The following is a 19524-nucleotide window of genomic DNA, read 5'->3' as shown; positions in this document are numbered from 1 at the left end:
GACCCATATCCGATTTGTTGTGAAATCCGATTTTTTTGTTAGGCCGTTCACATTACCAATTATATGAGACTTGGTTGCGATCTCCAATATGAATAGAAAACGACTCAAAAGTGTCCCGCATGCGCAAATTGACACGTAATAAGCACATCTACGTAATACGTAAACAAAAAAAAGCGCACTCTTCAAGTTTGCAAGTAAAGCATGGAGATGAGGCGAGACCTGGCGATGTGGTTTTTGTGGTGGCGGCAGAACTCACACAATAATCTGATTAATGTGGGCAGCAGACTAATGAGACCGAAGGTGTCAAATTACTGGAAATTTCCAGAACAATCTTATAATCTTGTAATACAGGATGATTTAACATCCAGGTCCCTACCAAATCCACCATTAGCTTGATCAATTCTATAAAAGTCTATTTAAATTCTGAAAACTGTACAAATGTTGTTGTTTTCCACCAAAGACGCGGGATTAGCCAACGCAGAATAGTGACGTTTGTCTCTTGTTGATGACGTGTAGGTCGCATGAATGTGACCTGTCCGGTCAGACTGCAGTCGCATGTGAAAATAACGGATATGCATCGGAATTAGGACCACATATCCAAGCGGCCTGGGTCGCATGTGAAAAAATTGGATCTGTGTCGTTCAGATTGTCAATAACAAATCGGATACAGGTCGCATATGGGCAAAAAAATCAGATATGGGTCGTTTCAGGGTGCAGTCTGAACGTAGTCTTATTTATCATGGGAATTCAGTTCTGATTGATGTTTTTGGTCAATCTTCCCTCGGGGAACAAAATTTAGTCCTTTGTTGATGTTCCTGTTGTAAACAGTTTGTCGTGGAGGTTGGGCCTCTCTCACATTGTCACATTTCAGTTCTGTTTGATGTTTTGGTCATCATAGGTGTTTTGATGGCAGGCCAGATGAGCTCCTACATCCTTGATGTTCTGGTAGTCGAGTTGTAGTCAAGACCACCTAAACTGAAGCCAAGTCATAACTAAGACCAGAGTGTATCAAGACCAGAACAAGACAAAACCTTTGAGGGGTTGCAATCAAGTCAAGACTAAGACTAAGGCAGGACGAGACCGAGTCAAGACCAGGACCAGACCAGTGTGTGTGAAGGTGTGGGGGAGGGGTGACAGCCGTTACCAGGAAGAAAAAACTTTAATTAGTAATGAGTCACTTTATTGGTTGCATTTGAAGCAAGAAATTTTACATCCAATCACAGTCATGATGTTAACAAATAAATCAGATAATTTAGTGAAATCCCTGCAGTTGTGGTCTTGACCGGTCTTGAAATAAAATCTCAAGTCCTCTATGTCTGAGACTGAGACAGGACCAAGTAAAAATGCAGTCAATTCCAAGATGAAACCAAGACCTTCAAAATTTTTTTTTTTTCTCAAATATTATAACACAACCTTGAATTATCTATAATCAGACAGTTAATTGCCCGGGGCTAATAAAATTTATTTAGCTTGTGGACATGCACTAATAACCATATGACTAATTAGTCTGCTGAAGGAATACAATTCTCTCCTGTGTTGATATCCAGATAACAAAAATATTAATTAACCAGGTGAGTGGCTAGTTTATCATTAACCAGGTGAGTGCATAGTGGCTTTTTTCCAAGCAAGTGTCTTGTGGCCTTTAACTAGGTGAGTGGCTAGTTATCTTTAATCAAATGAGTAACTAGTGGCCTTTCCGCAGGTTATTGGCTTGTAGCCTTTATCCAGGTACATATCTAATCGCTGTCTTTATTCAGCTGAGTAGCTAGTTGACTTTCTCCAAGCAAATGGATAGTGGCCTTTACCCAGGCAAGCGGCGAGATGCCAGGCAGTCAGGAGGTGACTTCCTCCTCACTCTTGTCTAAACAAAGGCAACTATAGAGCAAGAAAACACCCAAGCGTTTTGCACAGAAAGAGCAGCAGAAACAGGATCTGAGCTTTTCACTGGGTTTTGTCTCTGGGACAACCGTCCCACTGGAAAAATGTCACCGGGACACCTGTCATAAGAGATGTTCTGTCCTTTCCACACTGATCTTTTGTTTGTTAATGGGTTTTTTATCAATAGAAATAAACAAAAATGTAAGAATATAAAGCACTTTGTTATAGAAAAGAGGAGTCATGAGATGGAACATCAATACGCTCACCATAACCAGAGGACAGAGATTGAACTCTCTCTCTCTCTCTCTCTCTCTCTCTCTCTCTATATATATATATATATATATATATATATATATATATATATATATATATATATATATATATATATATATATATGTGTGTGTGTGTGTGTGTGTGTGTGCGCGTGTGTGTTCAGAAGAATCTTCGGAAGTGAAAATATCCTGAATATTTTAGAGAAACAATTATCTCATACTTCTCTCTCTTTTTCCCATTAAGTCCATTTATTTCTAAAAAGTAGCAAAATGATTTGCCAGGACAACAGGACAATTTAAAGCCTGAAATTAATTAATAATATCTTGAACCCTGACCTCACACACATTCAGAGGGATTTTAACAATTGATGGTGATGATCCATGTAAATGAAGTTGTAATTAAAGCTAAAAGGCCTGGTCTTACCCCTTTGTTTCCGCAGCCTTGATTGTGTTTACCTTACTCTAATCTCCCAGAACATAGGATGTTGGTTGCTGGTACTCATCCCTGATTCGATATTACCATTGCTGTTTTCCATGGTTTCACTGTAAATGCCTAGTGTAGCAACTAGCTGGTGTATGGAGCATCCACTACACCAGCTTCGAACCCTAAATGGTCATGACATTTATTATTTAATATAAACAAATTAAAATACATTTATTAGGATTAATAGCCATGACACAAGCTACTTTACTGAAGTACCAAATTGAATATTTAACAGTTATTCCACGAAATCGAGTCGTACATGAGCTGATAGGTGACAAGGTGCTTAGCACTGAGTTGTCTATAATCCATGTACAATGAGATTGAGTGGAATAACTGTTTTATTCTATCCACATTCACTGGATTTTGAAAAATGGAGCATTTTTATTTTTTGCAAATTCAACAAATGAAAAATTTATTAAAAAAAAGTCCGACAAAATAATTTCCGCTTAGAATGTAAATAAACCGGCGAAATGACAGGAGCAATTTGTGAAAAATGCAATAATAATAATTCTTGAAAAATTAAAAAACATATGTTCTCACCATCAAATACTTTTATTCCATATTTTGTTGCATTTTTGTATTTTTGTGTTTTTGTTTTCAAGTAGAGTTTTTATTTCATTCTCGGTTGGTTCAGCAACATGCTCCACCATTTTGTTTTTCTCTACTCATGTTATATGAGCTGATAGCCTAGTAGTAGAGTAGCCAATAAGAGCGCGTGATTGCTCATATCCAGTGACTGTAGATAGAATAATAATGTTTATGGATGCATCATAGATCAACATGTTTAAGCTGATGTTTGGGAAACTTGAATAAAGAACGGTGAGGTAACAGCGAATCAATTCTTGTTTTAACTGAGCGATTTATGTCTTTGCTATCTTGCATCTCAGTTCAGGTGTGTTTCCACTTCATTATTTCGAGCTTCTGTTAATTTTGGTACGAGGCTGGATGTCATTTATGTACACTGGATACAGACAAGAATGTATGATTTCGATTCTTTATGATCTATGTTTCTTTAATAAATTATTTTTAAATAATTTTTAAAAAATCATAAAAGGTTCCTTGTTTTTCCTCATGTTCTGATAACAGGAATGAACTTGTTTGCTTGATGAATGCATTATTTGTAACTATAAATGGATAAAATGTATGTCACTCATTATTTAAATAAAAATAAACATAATTGCTGACAGGTTGCTGTGGCAGAAGAAGAATCGTGAAAAACACTCAGGAACGTGTAGCTATAGGAAAATAATCAAGTTCAGTGCTGTCGCAGTAACTCTGCTTCATCACACCATGCTGTCATTGATTATTTTCCTCAAACAGCACCAGACACAACACACTGGTTTACTGGTATACTGCTAAATATACTGGTAAATCCCACTGTCAGTCTTCAGAAATTTTTATTACAAACTTTTGTTTTTTGATTATAATATTTAACATACACAAGCATTAAAACAAACATTAAAATGCAAAGCGTTTTAGCACCAGTTTGTACTCAGCCTATTTGTGTAAAACATTTAAGCACCTTATTTTATTTGAGCACCATGAAGAAATCACTGTTGCACATGATGCTGTAACACAAAAAGAAAAAGTGATATCATAACATTCTCTTGAACACAATTATGATGAAACACTGGCACACCCTGAACCAGAGTATGTGTAAAAGAGAGCACAATGCTTTTGTGTCTTAAAAATTTGGGCTTTAAAATTAATTAAAATTAATTCTAATTTTAAAATGTAACTAAATCAAACTACAAAGTATAGGGGAGAGCGGGGTAAGATGAGACACTTTTTACATTTTTCATCATAACTACATGTTAAAGCCATTTTTGCTTCCAGTCTACATACCATACCAAATTTCAAAGTGTACTGTTACTATCTGAGCAAAAAACAATTGATAAGCTCTTATGGTTAGAGTGATATTACCTCTTGAAAAAAAAATGTCAAGTGGCTCAACTTACCCCATGCACGGGGTAAGATGAGCCACTGTGTGGGGTAAACTGAGCCAACACAAATCATGTTAGGTTAACAAAGTAAACAACTTTTATTATTAGAAATGCAATCAATGAATCAAGTCAAGTCAATCAAGTGGGGGATAGGGCCGTTGCATAGAGAAGGGGAGATGAAGAGAGAGGTGATAGAACGAGATGGGATAGGGAGGGATAGATAGATGGATAGAGAGAGAGATATGCGTAGATAGATAGAAAGAGGGATGGTTAGAGAGGGAATGAGAGATATACTATATTATAGAAATTACTAAAACAGTAGAACAGTGCCAAAAAAATCTTATTTCTTTCAGTAGGTTAAAACATTGCTAAAACATGCAGCAATCATTCCATCAATCATTTCATCATTATTCAATGTTCCAAGCGTTCAAATTGCAAGGGAACACCATTTGCCTCTCCCTCCGTGCTGTCTCCCCAACAGTAAAGGGGCGGGGCAATTTTTTCACAATATCCTGTCTTGACAGGACAGCCTCATCTTTCTCTTTGAAGACAAAGGTTGGCTTTCTTGCAGAGCCATGGCATGACCGGCTTCTTTTGAGAAATCTTGCCTCTATTTCGAAGACATCCAATTTGATTATCTGGCCAATGAAGAAATGCACTTTCACCAACTTGGTATAACCTGTCTCTACCTCTCCATTCTTTATCTTTTCAATGAACCTAGTCAGAGTCATCCTGTCCAAATGCATATCCCTCGCCACAGCCTGAACAGGCCTGCCTTTCCTGACTTCCTCTGCGGCTCTCTCCAAAACTGCACGGGACTGTGCGGCCCTGTCTGTTTTTCTTTTGTATGAGTGTGGCATCATGCACACCTGTAATAACAGAGGGCATTATTTTATTTATTAAAAACGTTTTAAACATATTATTTATATTAACATGTTATTTATTTGTTTGTTTATTTGTTGTTGTTGTTGTTGTTGTTGTCATATATGACCAGCAAATGTGAAAACTTAAGTGTCATCCATATTGGGTAAGCTCAGCCACCAATGGGGTAAGTTGAGCCAGTGGCTCAACTTGCCCCACATCTAATGGCTCATCTTACCCTGTGGCCACAATTTTGTAGAAAAATGCTAATAAAGGGGATTAGGCTAATCAAAATTATTTTTATTAGCATTCATATCATAGCTTAGAAAGCCACTAACTTAACCCTAATGTGTCTAAATATTATTCTACTTTTGTCTTCTCTAAATCACCTTCACTGTGGACAAACATGGAATTGACTTAGAAAGCACAAAAACACATTTTTATAAATATCTCCCTCACCTAGTTTGACATGTGGTGCTCCTCTCCACAAGTGTAAATAAATGGTCCCGCCCCCCCTTTGAATGTGGTCACATGGTCACATTTGTTTACTGTTTCTTAGAAACAGGGGGTGGCTCATCTTACCCCCTGGCTCATCTTACCCCGCTCTCCCCTAACACTTTTTTATAGTGCTAAGTTCGACTTTATTGAATGCATCTCCTTTACTGTTTCGCTTTCAACTGGAGATCTAAAATAAGAAACCCACAGACTTCTTGTTTAACTCATGATCAGAAAACACTCTCTCTCTCTCTCTCTCTCTCTCTCAAAACTGAGCAGGTTTCTGGGAGAGATATACTCTAGTTTTCTCTCCAACCACAGAAAATTCATATTTATGTTGGACTTATTACCACTGGATCGTATAATATTCATTATCCTGAATATTATCTTTACAAGAAAATCAGCATAGACAACCCCAATTCCAAAAAAGTTGGGATGCTGTGTAAACTGTAAATAAAAACAGAATGCAACAATTTGCAAATCAAGGAAACCCTATATTTCATAGAAAATAGTACAAAGGAAACATATCAAATGTTGAAACTGAGAAATTTTATTGTTTTTAAAAAACTATCTGCTCATTTTGAATTTGATGTGAGCAAAACATTTCAGAAAAGTTGGGACAGGGGCGTGTTTACCACTGTGTTGCATCACCTCTACTTTTAACAACACTCTGTAAATGTTTGGGAACTGAGGAGACCAATTGGTGTAGTTTTAAAAGAGAAATGTTGTCCCATTATTGCCTGATATGCAATTTCAGTTGCTCAACAGTTCAGGGTCTGCTTTGTCATATTTTGCGCTTTATAATGTGCCAAATGTTTTCAATGGGAGACAGGTCTGGACTGCAGCAGGCCAGTTTAGCACCTGGACTCTTTTACTACGGAGCCATGCAGTTTTACTATGTGCAGAAAGCAGTTTGGTATTGTCCTGCTGAAAGAAGGAAGGCCTTCCCTGAAAAAGATTTTGTCTGGATGGCAGCATATTGCTCTGAAACGTGTATATATCATTCAGCATTAATCCTGCCTTCCTAGATGTACAAGTGTGGCAGTGGGGGCATGGCCAAGCATCAGTTTGTGAATGGAGGGTGGGGTCGGGGAAGGTAAGTGGCTAAGTCATTCCATCTGCTGTCAATTAATGTGTGTGTGTGTCTTACAGGGACGGAGCATAAAAGGAGGGGGAGAGCAGAGAAAAGGGACTCTCTCGACCAGAATGCATGTGTGTGCGTGTGTGGGAGTGAGATAGCTGAAAAGATAGATTTTATATATATATATATATATATATATATATATATATATATATATATATATATATATATATAAATAAAAATAGGGTGTCAGCCCTGTGATGACCTGGTGACTTGTCCAGGGTGTACCCCGCCTTTCACCCGTAGTCAGCTGGGATAGGCTCCAGCTTGCCTGCGGCCCTGTAGAACAGGATAAAGTGGCTAGAGATAATGAGATGAGATGAGATATATAATAGGAATAAAAGTTTGTAAGAACTTCAGTTCCCACCTGCTGTATTTCTGTACTCCACCCACATCAGGGATTCACTACAACAAGCTACCCATGTCATGTGCACTAATGCCCCCTCATACCATCACAGATGCTGGCGTTTGAACTGTGCACTGATAACAAGCCGGATGGTCCCTCTCCTCTTTAGCCTGGAAGACATGGGGTCCATGATTTCTAAAAAGAATTTCTACTTTTGATTCGTCAGAACTCGGGACAGTTTTCCATTTCGCCTCAGTCCATCATAAAAGAGCTCGGGCCCAGAGAAGGGGGCGGGGTTTCTGGATATTGTTTATATCTGGTTTTAACTTGCATTTGTGGATGCAGTAATGAAGTGTTTTCACAGACGATGGTTTTCTGAAGTGTTCCTGAGCCCATACAGTGATTTCCACTACAGACACGTGTCTGCTTTTAATGCAGTGTCTCCTGAGGGCCTGAAGATCACAGGCATCCAATGTCAGTTTTCAGCCTTGTCTCTTGCATACAGAGATTTCTCCAGATTCTCTGAATCTTTTCATGATATTAAGGACCATAGATGATGTGATCCCCAAATTCTTTGCAGTTTTACACTGAGGAACATCATTCTCAAATTGTTGCACTGTTTGCCTACACAGTCTTTCACATGGTGGTGAATCCCTCCCCATCTTTACTTCAGAGAGACTCAGCCTCTCTGGGATGCTCTTTTTATACCCAGTCATCTTACTGACCTGTTGACAATTCAGTCTCATTATTCGCAGTACGAGAGGTCCCACAAGCCTCCATGGGGTTTTCTCCATTTGAATTATTACCATATATGGGCGTAAGCCGCGTGGCATTCTGGACGTGCTATGGGAAAATTGGGAAGAGGGACGTTTGCCTAGCAAAAATGAAATCCAATACATTCTTGACCTGCGCCCAAAACTCCACACCCTCACGCACCTAACCCAGGAGAATTTGCAGCAGGCACAAGAATGTCAAATCCAGCTGTATGACCGGGGCATGCACCTTAGAGAGTTCACACTGGGTGACAAAGCGCTCATATTATTGCCCACGTCGAGCTCCAAATTAATCGCCAAGTGGCAAGGGCCCAACTTTTCTGAAACGTGTTGCTGGCACTAAATTTAAAATCACCATATATTTTTCAAAAAACAATAAAAACTTCTCATCTTTATCTTCAGGACAGAGGAGTTTACGTCTCATTGTGGCTTCTCAGTAACATGATGGAACAAGCTCCAATTTTTTTCTCTTATTAACTTCAAGAGAGGATAAAGAGAGACTGTGACTCTTTATAGCTGCTATAATGTGAGTAGGAACAAGAAACTAACTTGTTTCATGGGTGTCCTACAGCATTAAATATAACTATAAATGGATAAAAAGTATGACATTCTCAAATAAATAAAAAAACTGTAATAGTTGGAAAATTGCTGTGATGTAAGAGGAATAAATCATTTGAGAATGAGGTAACAATAACTTCAAAACCCCTCATAGTCCTGATTCTCTCAGTCTGTGTTGGATATGATGAGGTATCCATTGAACATGATGTAGATGTCCACATCGTTGCTGTAGATGGCATTCTCGCACTCACGCTTGTACAGTCGCACCCACACCTCGTCGTTGAGCTGGAGGGTCAGCAGGATGCTCTGGCTCTGCATGATGGAGCGCTCTACAGGTTGAGTGTACACCAGAGTGCATGCTTCCTCATTCTGCATGATGTGCACATAGATCTCTGTGGCAGCGGGGGTGTGGTCAAGCGTCGGTCTGTGAATGGAGGGTGGAGTCAGGGAAGGTAAGTGGCGGAATCACTGCACCTGATGGGAATTAACCTGGGTTTGTGTGTCTTCCCCAGTGACCGCACCCTATAAGAGGAGAGGGAGAGCGGAGGAAGGGAGCTCCTACCCAACCTGGACTTGTGTGCGTATAGTGTGAAGCTGAAAAGCTGTAATAAAAGAGTTTTTTTGAGAACTCAGTTCTGGCCTGCCGTGCTTCTGTGCTCCACCCACCTAGAACACTTGTTACAGTGGTGCTGAAACCTGGGACGGAGCGCAGGAGAGAACAGCCCCATGGGGTCCTCCCCCTTCAAGGACCTGATCCATGCCCTCGCCACGGCCCAACAGAGCCAGCACCAGGCGCTGGTCGCCCTCCAGAAGGAACAGGAGCAAAGGTTCGAGGCCCTGGTGCTGGTGCAGCTGGAAGATCGCCAGGCGTTCCGGCACCTACTTGCTTCGGCGGGGTCTGGCACCTCCACCGCCGCGGGCCCTCCCCACCTCACCCTAATGAAGATGGGCCTGCATGACGACCCCGAGGCCTTCCCCGCTCTCTTTGAGCAGGCAGCAGAGGCATGAGGTTGGCCGGTGGAACAGCACATGGCGCGCCTCCTCCCCCTGCTCATGGGCGAGGCGCAGCTGGCCGCGCTACAGCTCCCCGCCGACAGTCGGCTGGTCTAACAAAGAATCAATACAAACAATACAATACAAACAGTTTACATGTCTCATCTCATCTCATTATCTGTAGCTGCTTTATCCTGTTCTACAGGGTCGCAGGCAAGCTGGAGCCTATCCCAGCTGACTACGGGCGAAAGGCGGGGTACACCCTGGACAAGTCGCCAGGTCATCACAGGGCTGACACATAGACACAGACAACCATTCACACTCACATTCACACCTACGGTCAATTTAGAGTCACCAGTTAACCTAACCTGCATGTCTTTGGACTGTGGGGGAAACCGGAGCACCCGGAGGAAACCCACGTGGACACAGGGAGAACATGCAAACTCCGCACAGAAAGGCCCTTGCCGGCCACGGGGCTCGAACCCGGACCTTCTTGCTGTGAGGCGACAGCGCTAACCACTACACCACCGTGCTGCCCCCCCCCCATGAAAGAGCAATAGTAAATTAATAAAGTAAACATATAAATGGAGGGGGTGGCACAGTGGTGTAGTGGTTAGCGCTGTCGCCCCACAGCAAGAAGGTCCGGGTTCGAGCCCCATGGCCTGCGAGGGCCTTTCTGTGTGAAGTTTGCATGTTCTCCCCGTGTCCACGTGAGTTTCTTCCGGGTGCTCCGGTTTCCCCCACAGTCCAAAGACATGCAGGTTAGGTTAACTGGTGACTCTAAATTGAGTGTAGGTGTGAATGTGAGTGTGAATGGTTGTCTGTGTCTATGTGTCAGCCCTGTGATGACCTGGCGACTTGTCCAGGGTGTACCCCGCCTTTCGCCCGTAGTCAGCTGGGATAGGCTCCAGCTTGCCTGCGACCCTGTAGAAGGATAAAGCGGCTAGAGATAATGAGATGAGATGAGATATAAATGGAGGTAAGATATTTTAATTATGAACTTCGGCAGTCCAAACATTTAATTCTTTTAGATTTCTTAATTTTTCATCTGTGATGCATCATTCGTATGAAATCAGTAACCAATCTGTAATATACTGAAATGTCCGTGACCAATCTGTAAATTATTAGCCTCTGTGGTGCATCTGTATTAAAATCCATAAGCACTCCGTATTTTGTATCCTTTTTTATTATATTCCCCTAATCCATGACCTATCCGTATTTTATCAGCCACCGGAGTGTGTGCATGGGTTGTTTTAGAGTCCAAGCTGTACAGTATGACCCAGAATAATGTGCTACTACTTGGAAAAAACTTCCATGACTATTCCTAAGTTGCATGCATTTATTTCCCTGAGTGTCAGGACCAAGCGATATTATAGTGGTGATTAGAGTTGTGGTGTTTCTGCTCCAGACTGGAACTAAACTCAGGCAGAAGGAGAGTCAGAGTTGGAGTTATAGGTACAGTTATAGTTGTCAGTGTTGTGGGACCAGGCCTTTAAACACAAGCGCTCTCATTTAAACACAAAACATCATGGAATACAACATGTGGACTGAAGAAGAAGACTGTATTTTCTATACCCTCCATTTTCGGCAAACTCGATGCTGTGTACACCAGTTCAATGCGTTTGTCTGAATGGTGCTTCAATGTGTAGTTCTGAGTTCTGAGGCCTGAATATGTGCACAGTTTCACGAGCATGCTCAAGTACGTTACAAAAAACAATGATGTAAACAAATCACATGCACATGATGAGAAGGTGACAAAGACAAAATGTAAAAATCAATTCGTTCAATTCATCTTCAGTAAGTGCTTTATCCTAGTCGGGGTGGATCCAGAGATCCAGAGCCTATCCCAGGAACAGGTGTGTGGCAGTAATACACCCTAGATATGATATCAGTCCATCAGGGCACAACTGTGAGTTGGCCTAGTGGTTAGTGTGTCCACCTCTTGACCAGGAGATTGCGAGTTCTACTCGTGGTTGGGTCATACCAAAGACCATCATAAAAATGATACCTACTGCCATCTGGCAAGTCACGCTGCAATATACATGCGAGTAGGGGAGTCAAACTCTCGCGGTTACCAGAGGACCCCCCCCCCCCCCACACACACACTGTAACCCTAGCTGTATAGGCGAGAGGCTGAGGGCTATGGAAACGGAGATCAGCACTGCACCCATACGCCTTAAAGAGTTGGTTAGTACTGGGACAGGAGACTGGGAAGACCAGATCCTGGCATGAGAGAGTCTTTGACTTTGACATCAGGGCACACACACACATTCAAACCTAGGGGTGATTTAGTGTCGCTAATCCACTTACTGGCAGGCTTTTGAGAGGAAATGGAAGAATCTGGAGGAAACCCATGCAAATACAGGGAGAACATGTGAAACGCAACTTCAACAACCATGGTGAGTTCTCGTTCTTTAAAGCAGTGGTGTGAATATGTGAAAGACACAACAGATCCTGTTTGTAAAACAGCTTGCAAACTTTTTGTGGGTTATTTAGTTTTCATGTGTTTTTAACACAGTAAATCAATACCTTTAAAATTCCCTCAAGACACAAACAAAACCTAGATTTGATTTTTTTTTTAATTCCAAGACATAAGATAGTAAATAAAACAATTGGTAAGATGAAAGATTTCATCCCAACACACGCACACACACACCTATCCACATAGTTTCCAGCATATCCACACAAAAACACACACAAAGATTTTACAGAAGTACATTCACATTCCTATATGCTCAACCATGCACAGAATGAGAAATACCAGTCATGCTGATGCTCTCTGCCAAATCAGTGTCTCCTCCACCAGGTTCCATCATCAACACTGACATGCACTTTCTTTCCCACAGACTGATTTAAGAGTTTAGTTCTCAGGATTTAGATGTGGCATACTCCAGGTAATCCAGAATTTCTGCTGTGTGTGGATTGGCAATATTTGCTAAATGACTTCACTTTTGCTATTACCACCCCCATTCTGATAGCTTAACCCACAAGACTCAAATCTCAAAATGTTAAGATTACCTTTCAGAATGGTCATTTTGATGTACATGCGGATTTCAGGCATGGCTGGTGTGTCTGATAGTAGTGTTCTGGGGGCCTCGTCTGGCAGAAAGTCATCATCACAACAGTGGTGACATGGCAACTGAAGCACGGAGAGGGCCAGGGGACACAATTACAGATGCACACATGATTGAACCTGCACAGACAATCCATGATGTAAAAAATAATCAATTCCATTTCATAAAACTGAACATCATGGATATTTCATTCAAACGGTATCACTATACACGGAGTCTTAATTGTCAAGTCAGAAGTTGTTCAGTACTTTTAGTTGTACGATCGGAGTCAAATCCAGAGTCCCAAGCTGTACAGCCTGAGTTGAGTCCAAGTTGAGAGATCCAATCTCTAGAGTATAGTCAAGTCCAGAGCCCTAGGATTCCTTGTAAGTCAGCGTATCAGATGCTCACTGGCCGTGGTGTGAAAATTGTGCATGCAGACGCTCATCTGAGTTTCCAAATCTGTCATTGCTTAACTCTTGAATATTTTCTATTGTGAATACTCTCATTAAAAAGCTTATAACCTCGGTTTTCCAAAGAAATGTATCTGGTTAAGATCTGTTGAGTACTTTGGGAGTAACGGCAGGTTGAAGTCAGTACAACAGAGTAAAAACTCTGCTTGCGTGATGTCAGGAAACTGCCAGTGCTTTTCTTTTTGAGTCACGGCAAAGTGGTCAGGCTCTCTCTCTCTCTCTCTCTCTTCTGATTGGTTTCCCACTAGGTTACTCATCAATATCAATCAAATAACTTTTATAGGGATGTTCTCTTGCTCTCACTGTTTCTGATGAAGGATTCAGCTAAATTTTTCCTCTGCTAGTTTTGATGTTCTCATTCACGGGAGACTTTGAAGTGAGTTTTCAGAGCTTTACCCACTTATTTTTTCAAATCAAACTGATTCCTGTAAATAAATAACTATTTTAGAATATAACTGTCATTGTTTTGATGAAAATTATTGAGATCTTAGTGGTCAGAATGAGATTTAAAAAAAACGGAAGTCAGAAATGCGAGTGTCGATTTCAGCTCAGTTAATGTGAATTGTTTATTGGATGTGGATCAGGGGCCGGCATGGTGGTTAGCACTGTCGCCTCACAGCAAGAAAGTCCTGGGTTCGAGCCCCGTGGCCGGCGAGGGCCTTTCTGTGTGGAGTTTGCATGTTCTCCCTGTGTCTGCATGGGTTTCCTCCAGGTGCTCCGGTTTCCCCCACAGTCCAAAGACATGCAGGTTAGGTTAACTGGTGACTCTAAATTGACCGTAGGTGTGAATGTGAGTGTGAATGGTTGTCTGTGTCTATGTGTCAGCCCTGTGATGACCTGGCGACTTGTCCAGGGTGTACCCCGCCTTTCGCCCGTAGTCAGCTGGGATAGGATCCAGCTTGCCTGCGACCCTGTAGAACAGGATAAGCAGCTACAGATAATGGATGGATATGGATCAGAGAGTTTTTTCGAGGTTCACCTTGAAAACTGTGAATATTAATCAAAATAATCATTTATATTCTTTCATATAAACACTAATAGGCCCTACTTTTGAGAAATACAAAGATCTACAGAGCACAAAGACAGGATTAATCTTTTATTGTCTTGTGGGCCACACAATTAGCAAGTGTGGAATACTTGTGTAGTACTTCTGAGGCATGTCACTCGTACAATGACCGTGCGTCACTCGTGCATCTTACTGTCATCACAAAAAGCCCCTACTAGCCGCGCTGCTGACTTGGTTCAGGTGTACAAAAGGAGTACGGGTCCCATATGTAGTGTATGCATTCTTGATTTGTCGCAAGACCCGTAATTTGCATGTGCAGGACCAAAAGTCTCCACAGCCAGTCTGTGACCTTCTATGGCGCTGAACACACGCAAGTGTCGTGCAAGTCTCAAGCACGGTTTTGCCAAATTTTTTACCGTAGACCACCTGTAGCAGCACGCATGGCGGGGTGTAATTGAGGCTTAAAGTTCTAAGCTGTTGAGTCCAGCTCAAGTTCAGTGTGCCAAGCTGTACAGTCTAAGACAGGTCCAAAGTTCTAAACTGTAAAGTCCAACTGAAGTTCAAAGTCACAAGGAGCAAAGTCCTTTAAATGTAGAGTTTTAGGTTTAGGTTTATTTATTTAGCACTCCTAAGAACAATGGTGCAAGGAGGGAATGAAGCCCGAAGGGCTTGTACAAGAGTCCCACCCCTATCAATAATCAGCATCAATCATTATGATGATGGCTAACAAATGAAGTTTAAAAAGTAAGGAGACAATGTACAAAATAGTCATTGTAAAATGGAAAATATAGAAACAAGATACAAAACAAAACAATGTAAGTGAATAATAAGGAGACAAGGTACATAATGAAAAGAAACATCAAGGAGGGATAATAATCATGGAAAAAGGACACAAAAAGACACAAAAAAACAAAACAAAATAAATAAATAAAAGTGAAGTGAGGCAATGGAGAGGGCAGAGAGTAGATGCAATGACTGGAGGATTCGTGAAAAAGTAAAATGTATTTTAAGCTGCTTTTTGAAGAGTGAGAGGGAAGATATGGATCTTAATGGGAGAGGTAATTCATTCCATAGCTTAGGGCCTCTATAATATATGTTGAATTGATGCTGTGATGTACTAGAAAAGGGTAAGTATAGATTATTATTGTTACTATGTCTTGTGTGATATGAAATTTAGAGTCCATTTAAAGTCTTACCATTCAATCTCACTTTCCTTTTTATTGTGTGGTGTTATAACTAGAATTACATTGGAACTGTCATTTTATTTTCTCAGTTGCTCTAATTTACACACTACTTTTAAATAGCATTGTGATCCTGGTCAAAGATTTTTATACATAAATGAATGTGATTGTCCCTTTCTGTGTGGAGTTTGCATGTTCTCCCCGTGTCTGTGTGGGTTTCCTCCGGGTGCTCCAGTTTCCCCCACAATCCAAAGACATGCAGGTTAGGATAATTGGTGGCTCTAAATTGACCATAGGTGTGATTGTGAATGATTGTTTGTCTCTTTGTGTCAGCCCTGTGATGACCTGGCGACTTGTCCAGGGTGAACCCTGCCCATAGTCAGCTGGAATAAGCTCCAGCCCGCCCGCGACCCTGTACAGGATAAGTGGTTACGAATAATGAAGAAACCTTTATTCATCACATGCACACTTCAAGCACAGTGAAATTCATCCTCTGCATTTAACCCATCTGAAGCAGTGAACACACGCACACACCCAGAGCAGTGGGCAGCCCAGAGCACCCGGGGAGCAGACAGGGGTTCGGTACCTTGCTCAAGGGCACCTCAGCCCAATGCCTCAACCCCACGTCAACCTAACTGCATGTCTTTGGATTGTGGGGGAAACCGGAACACCCGGAGGAAACCCACACAGACACAGGGAGAACATGCAAACTCCACACAGAAAGGTCCTTGCCAGCCGCTGTGTTCGAACCCGGAAGCTTCTTGCTGTGAGGCGACCGTGCTAACCACTACACCACCGTGCCGCCCGGATGGATGGATGTGATCGTCATAAAATGATCTTGCTGTCTGAGGGATTGATGGATTACAGATATTTGTAGAACTTGTTTTAAACATTTAGTAGCATTTGGCTCTGCTAAAGGATACAATCAGGGGTGCAGATACGTTTTTTGAACTGGGGGGACAAAGCTGCCAGCAAACCAACCCCACCCCCACCCCCACCATGTGTTGAAATTATGGCAGGGAACGCCAGATTAAACATTAAAACTGCCTTCTGAGCACTGTATCTACAGGCTACCATCGAAAGAAGGAGGCTACCAGAAAGGCATCTCTACTCCGTACGATTTTACTTTCACTACGACATTACTTTGAACAGACTATCAAAAAATTGCAAGGTGATATGATAAAGTAAGGCACAGTTTACTTACAGTCGTTGTTTTTTTAAAAAACGATGCAATCATTTTCTGCCTTTTCGGTTTGGCACCCTTCATCATGCCATGTTGGGGTCCTGAACTAGGAGCTGTCCCCGATATGCCTGTCAAACTTGTTGTGGGTAACCATAGCAACCAAGCTCGAGCTCGCAACCTGTGCAGTCTGCGCAGCTCAACCAACCGAATATCAGTCTTTGTTTTGTTTTATGTGAGTTGTTGCAACTATGTATGTACTGCTGTGCACCTCAATAAACCGAATGGTAATTAGTCTTTTGATTTTTCCGTGAGGTTTGCCTTATGCAAAGAAAGACAGCATAGACGTTTTTCCTCCCTATAAGTGGGGGGGACCGAACAAGGTGAATTTAAATCTGGGTGGGATGAATCCCACCTGTCCCACCCTCTATCTGCGCCCGTGGATACAATGTCAGGATTTTCAACAAAACAGATGAGCCAACTGGGTAAAAGGCTGTGCACACAGCTACATTATTAATAAAGTGACTAAACTGTCTGGATATAGTCATGGATACAGGAATAACTTCAAACCAAAATCCCAAGGCAAGTCTCCGAATGCAAATCCAAACCCAGAACTCAAAAGAAAAACGCAAACAAACAAACACTCCAGTTCCACAGACCAGAGTCCTGTTGCATAGTCCAGAAGATGCTCAATGGCAGGGAACCAAGTATTCAGGGACGTGACCTAGTGTATAAGTTCATAGACACTCCAGCCATAGATATAGAACACTGGATGTCACGTTCAGCCTTTTGGCATGGCAAGTCTCAGGCTCTGCCATCTTGGTACATATTTCCTATGTTTTTCACACTGTCAGCAAAGATGTTTTACTGCCACCTGCTGGATAATGTGTGTATTGCCTTGTCGCCAATTGATGTTCATTCAAGCAGCGTTATCACTGGATAAAGATGGTGGAGACACTGTTGGCCCCTGAAGGTTACATATGGCCCCATAGTGGCCCCTGTTTCAGAAAAATCCTAGAACCGCCACTGGGTGAGAGGCATCAGGACACTACAAGATAAATTTTGTATTGTTTATGTTTTTGGTAAGTAGGAATTTTTGGGCTTTTTTGTATGCGTCTTTGCGGTGGTTGCTAGGACGCTACAAGTTGCTACAAGTATCTACATTGGTTAGAAATTTAATTAAATTCATCATCAATTTTTAGTATTTGGTGTAAACAAACCTCAGCCACTCGATTCTCAGTTCTCTCTGCTCTTCTCTTCCAGCAAACAATGTTTTTTTATTACACGGCTCAAAATTCGCGTTGGTCCAGTCACCCGAGGCGACTTAATTTGTCATTTGGCGGGTAATTCCTGTCACTAGCCAGCCCAGCTGACTAGTTGAAAATAAAAAATATATATGAAGTGAAGATTCAGACTAGGGCTGTGTGATATATTGAATATACTCGATATATCTCCGAAAATTCTGTGTGAGATACATAAAATTATTATATCGTAACTATCGAGTATTTTATGGTCATCAGCCGACCTGCGTTTGTTTCATGTTTGTTGCGTTTGTTTAAAACATTTTCCAGTGGTTTTCTCCCTGTCCCTCAGGCAGTAACGTGAGAGGTTGCCTAAGGGTAAAAAAAAAAACAAGAATGTCACACACTCGCCAACCAATCCCAGGTGACATCTAGGTGCTGAAAGGAACTTGCGGGAAGATTTTCTAGTTTCGGTTTACAGCGCTGACTCAGTTCGTGCAATCGCTGGTGTTGCATAGGCTACTGTGTAAGTAGCCTGGGCCCACCCATCCTAAGCGTGACGCAACACGAGGGCCTGTTGCGAGCTTAGTCTGGCCAGGCAAGCTATCTACAGCTCTTCCAAGCTCCGGAAAAATCGGGAGCCAATCAACTTTGAGCATCTCCAACGGCCCTGGGTAGAGGCGTGTTCAAGGCAGTGACGTAGTAGAACTGTGACCGGAAGCCACAGATTGTTTACAGCATAGATTTACATAGAAGACTAGATTCCTCACTGCATATTCCAGAACGTCCGCACAGGACGGCCATCTTACCACAGACAAGGGGTATGAAGACTTACGCAAGCACAGCACAGCACTCACATTATGATTTACAGGAAATCAAAGTACTGACTTTGATGACAAGATGATGTGTGTGTCTGTTTTAATTGTAGATGTTTATATCAGTATGTTTAGTTTTATTTTAACTGCACATTGGAGCCTAGTCAAATGAAATTTCAATCTTCTGTGCTAACATATATTGACTTTGGCATGATAATCAGCTTTGAATGTTCTTTTTGTAAATGTAAAGATATCTTTTTATCCTTGGAAGTATAACCACATGTGATTAATTAAATGCTTTTTTTGTTACAAACTACCGTGAGTCGCTGTCACTGTTTTATACTATTACTCGGGCAGTGCATTTGTTATTATGCTATGATGTGAGTTTACATTTGTTATTATGCTATGATGTGAGTGCATTAGGTTTTTGAGGTGGATGAAGTATTTCTGAAGTTTCAGAAGTGAGTCAGCTGTTTATTTAACTTTAGCTTCCCCTACAGCCCTATCACATGTAAAAATATTTTCACTAAAAATTGGAAATAAATTGTATGGTTATTTGTCCTAAGGCCGCAGTTATCCATAAGTATGCAGTGTTAGGCTTCTCACAGCATAGGAATTTCAGCATGCATCCTGTCTTACAGTCTATAGTATATTGAAATATTTTTGCCAAGCTATGCGTATTTTTTTAAAACATAAAATGATTATTCATCATTAATATCATAAATACATACTTCCGTTTTTTTTTTTTTATATAACAAACCAAACCGTTTGAATATCGATTGAAATTTGAGGAAGTTACGGTCATCTGAAAAGTACATATCGCTACCAACA

At 41.4% G+C, this 19524-nt stretch overlaps 1 protein-coding gene across 1 annotated transcript; it reads right to left on the bottom strand.

The window, feature by feature from the left end:
- Positions 1–8881: 8881 nt before the first annotated feature.
- Positions 8882–12910, bottom strand: LOC132870271 (complement C1q tumor necrosis factor-related protein 6-like; the record flags this gene model as incomplete). The annotated part of the gene is made up of 3 exons (XM_060903910.1): positions 8882–9210; positions 11282–11409; positions 12763–12910. Coding segments are annotated over 3 exons (570 nt in total), but the record flags the coding sequence as incomplete, so codon positions are not given.
- Positions 12911–19524: the final 6614 nt, after the last annotated feature.

The sequence above is a fragment of the Neoarius graeffei genome, chromosome 22 (assembly GCF_027579695.1).
Source record: "Neoarius graeffei isolate fNeoGra1 chromosome 22, fNeoGra1.pri, whole genome shotgun sequence".
NCBI classification, from domain to species: Eukaryota; Metazoa; Chordata; class Actinopteri; order Siluriformes; family Ariidae; genus Neoarius; species Neoarius graeffei.
Note: the sequence above shows the minus strand (reverse complement) of the source record. Positions and strands in the feature narration are given on the sequence as shown.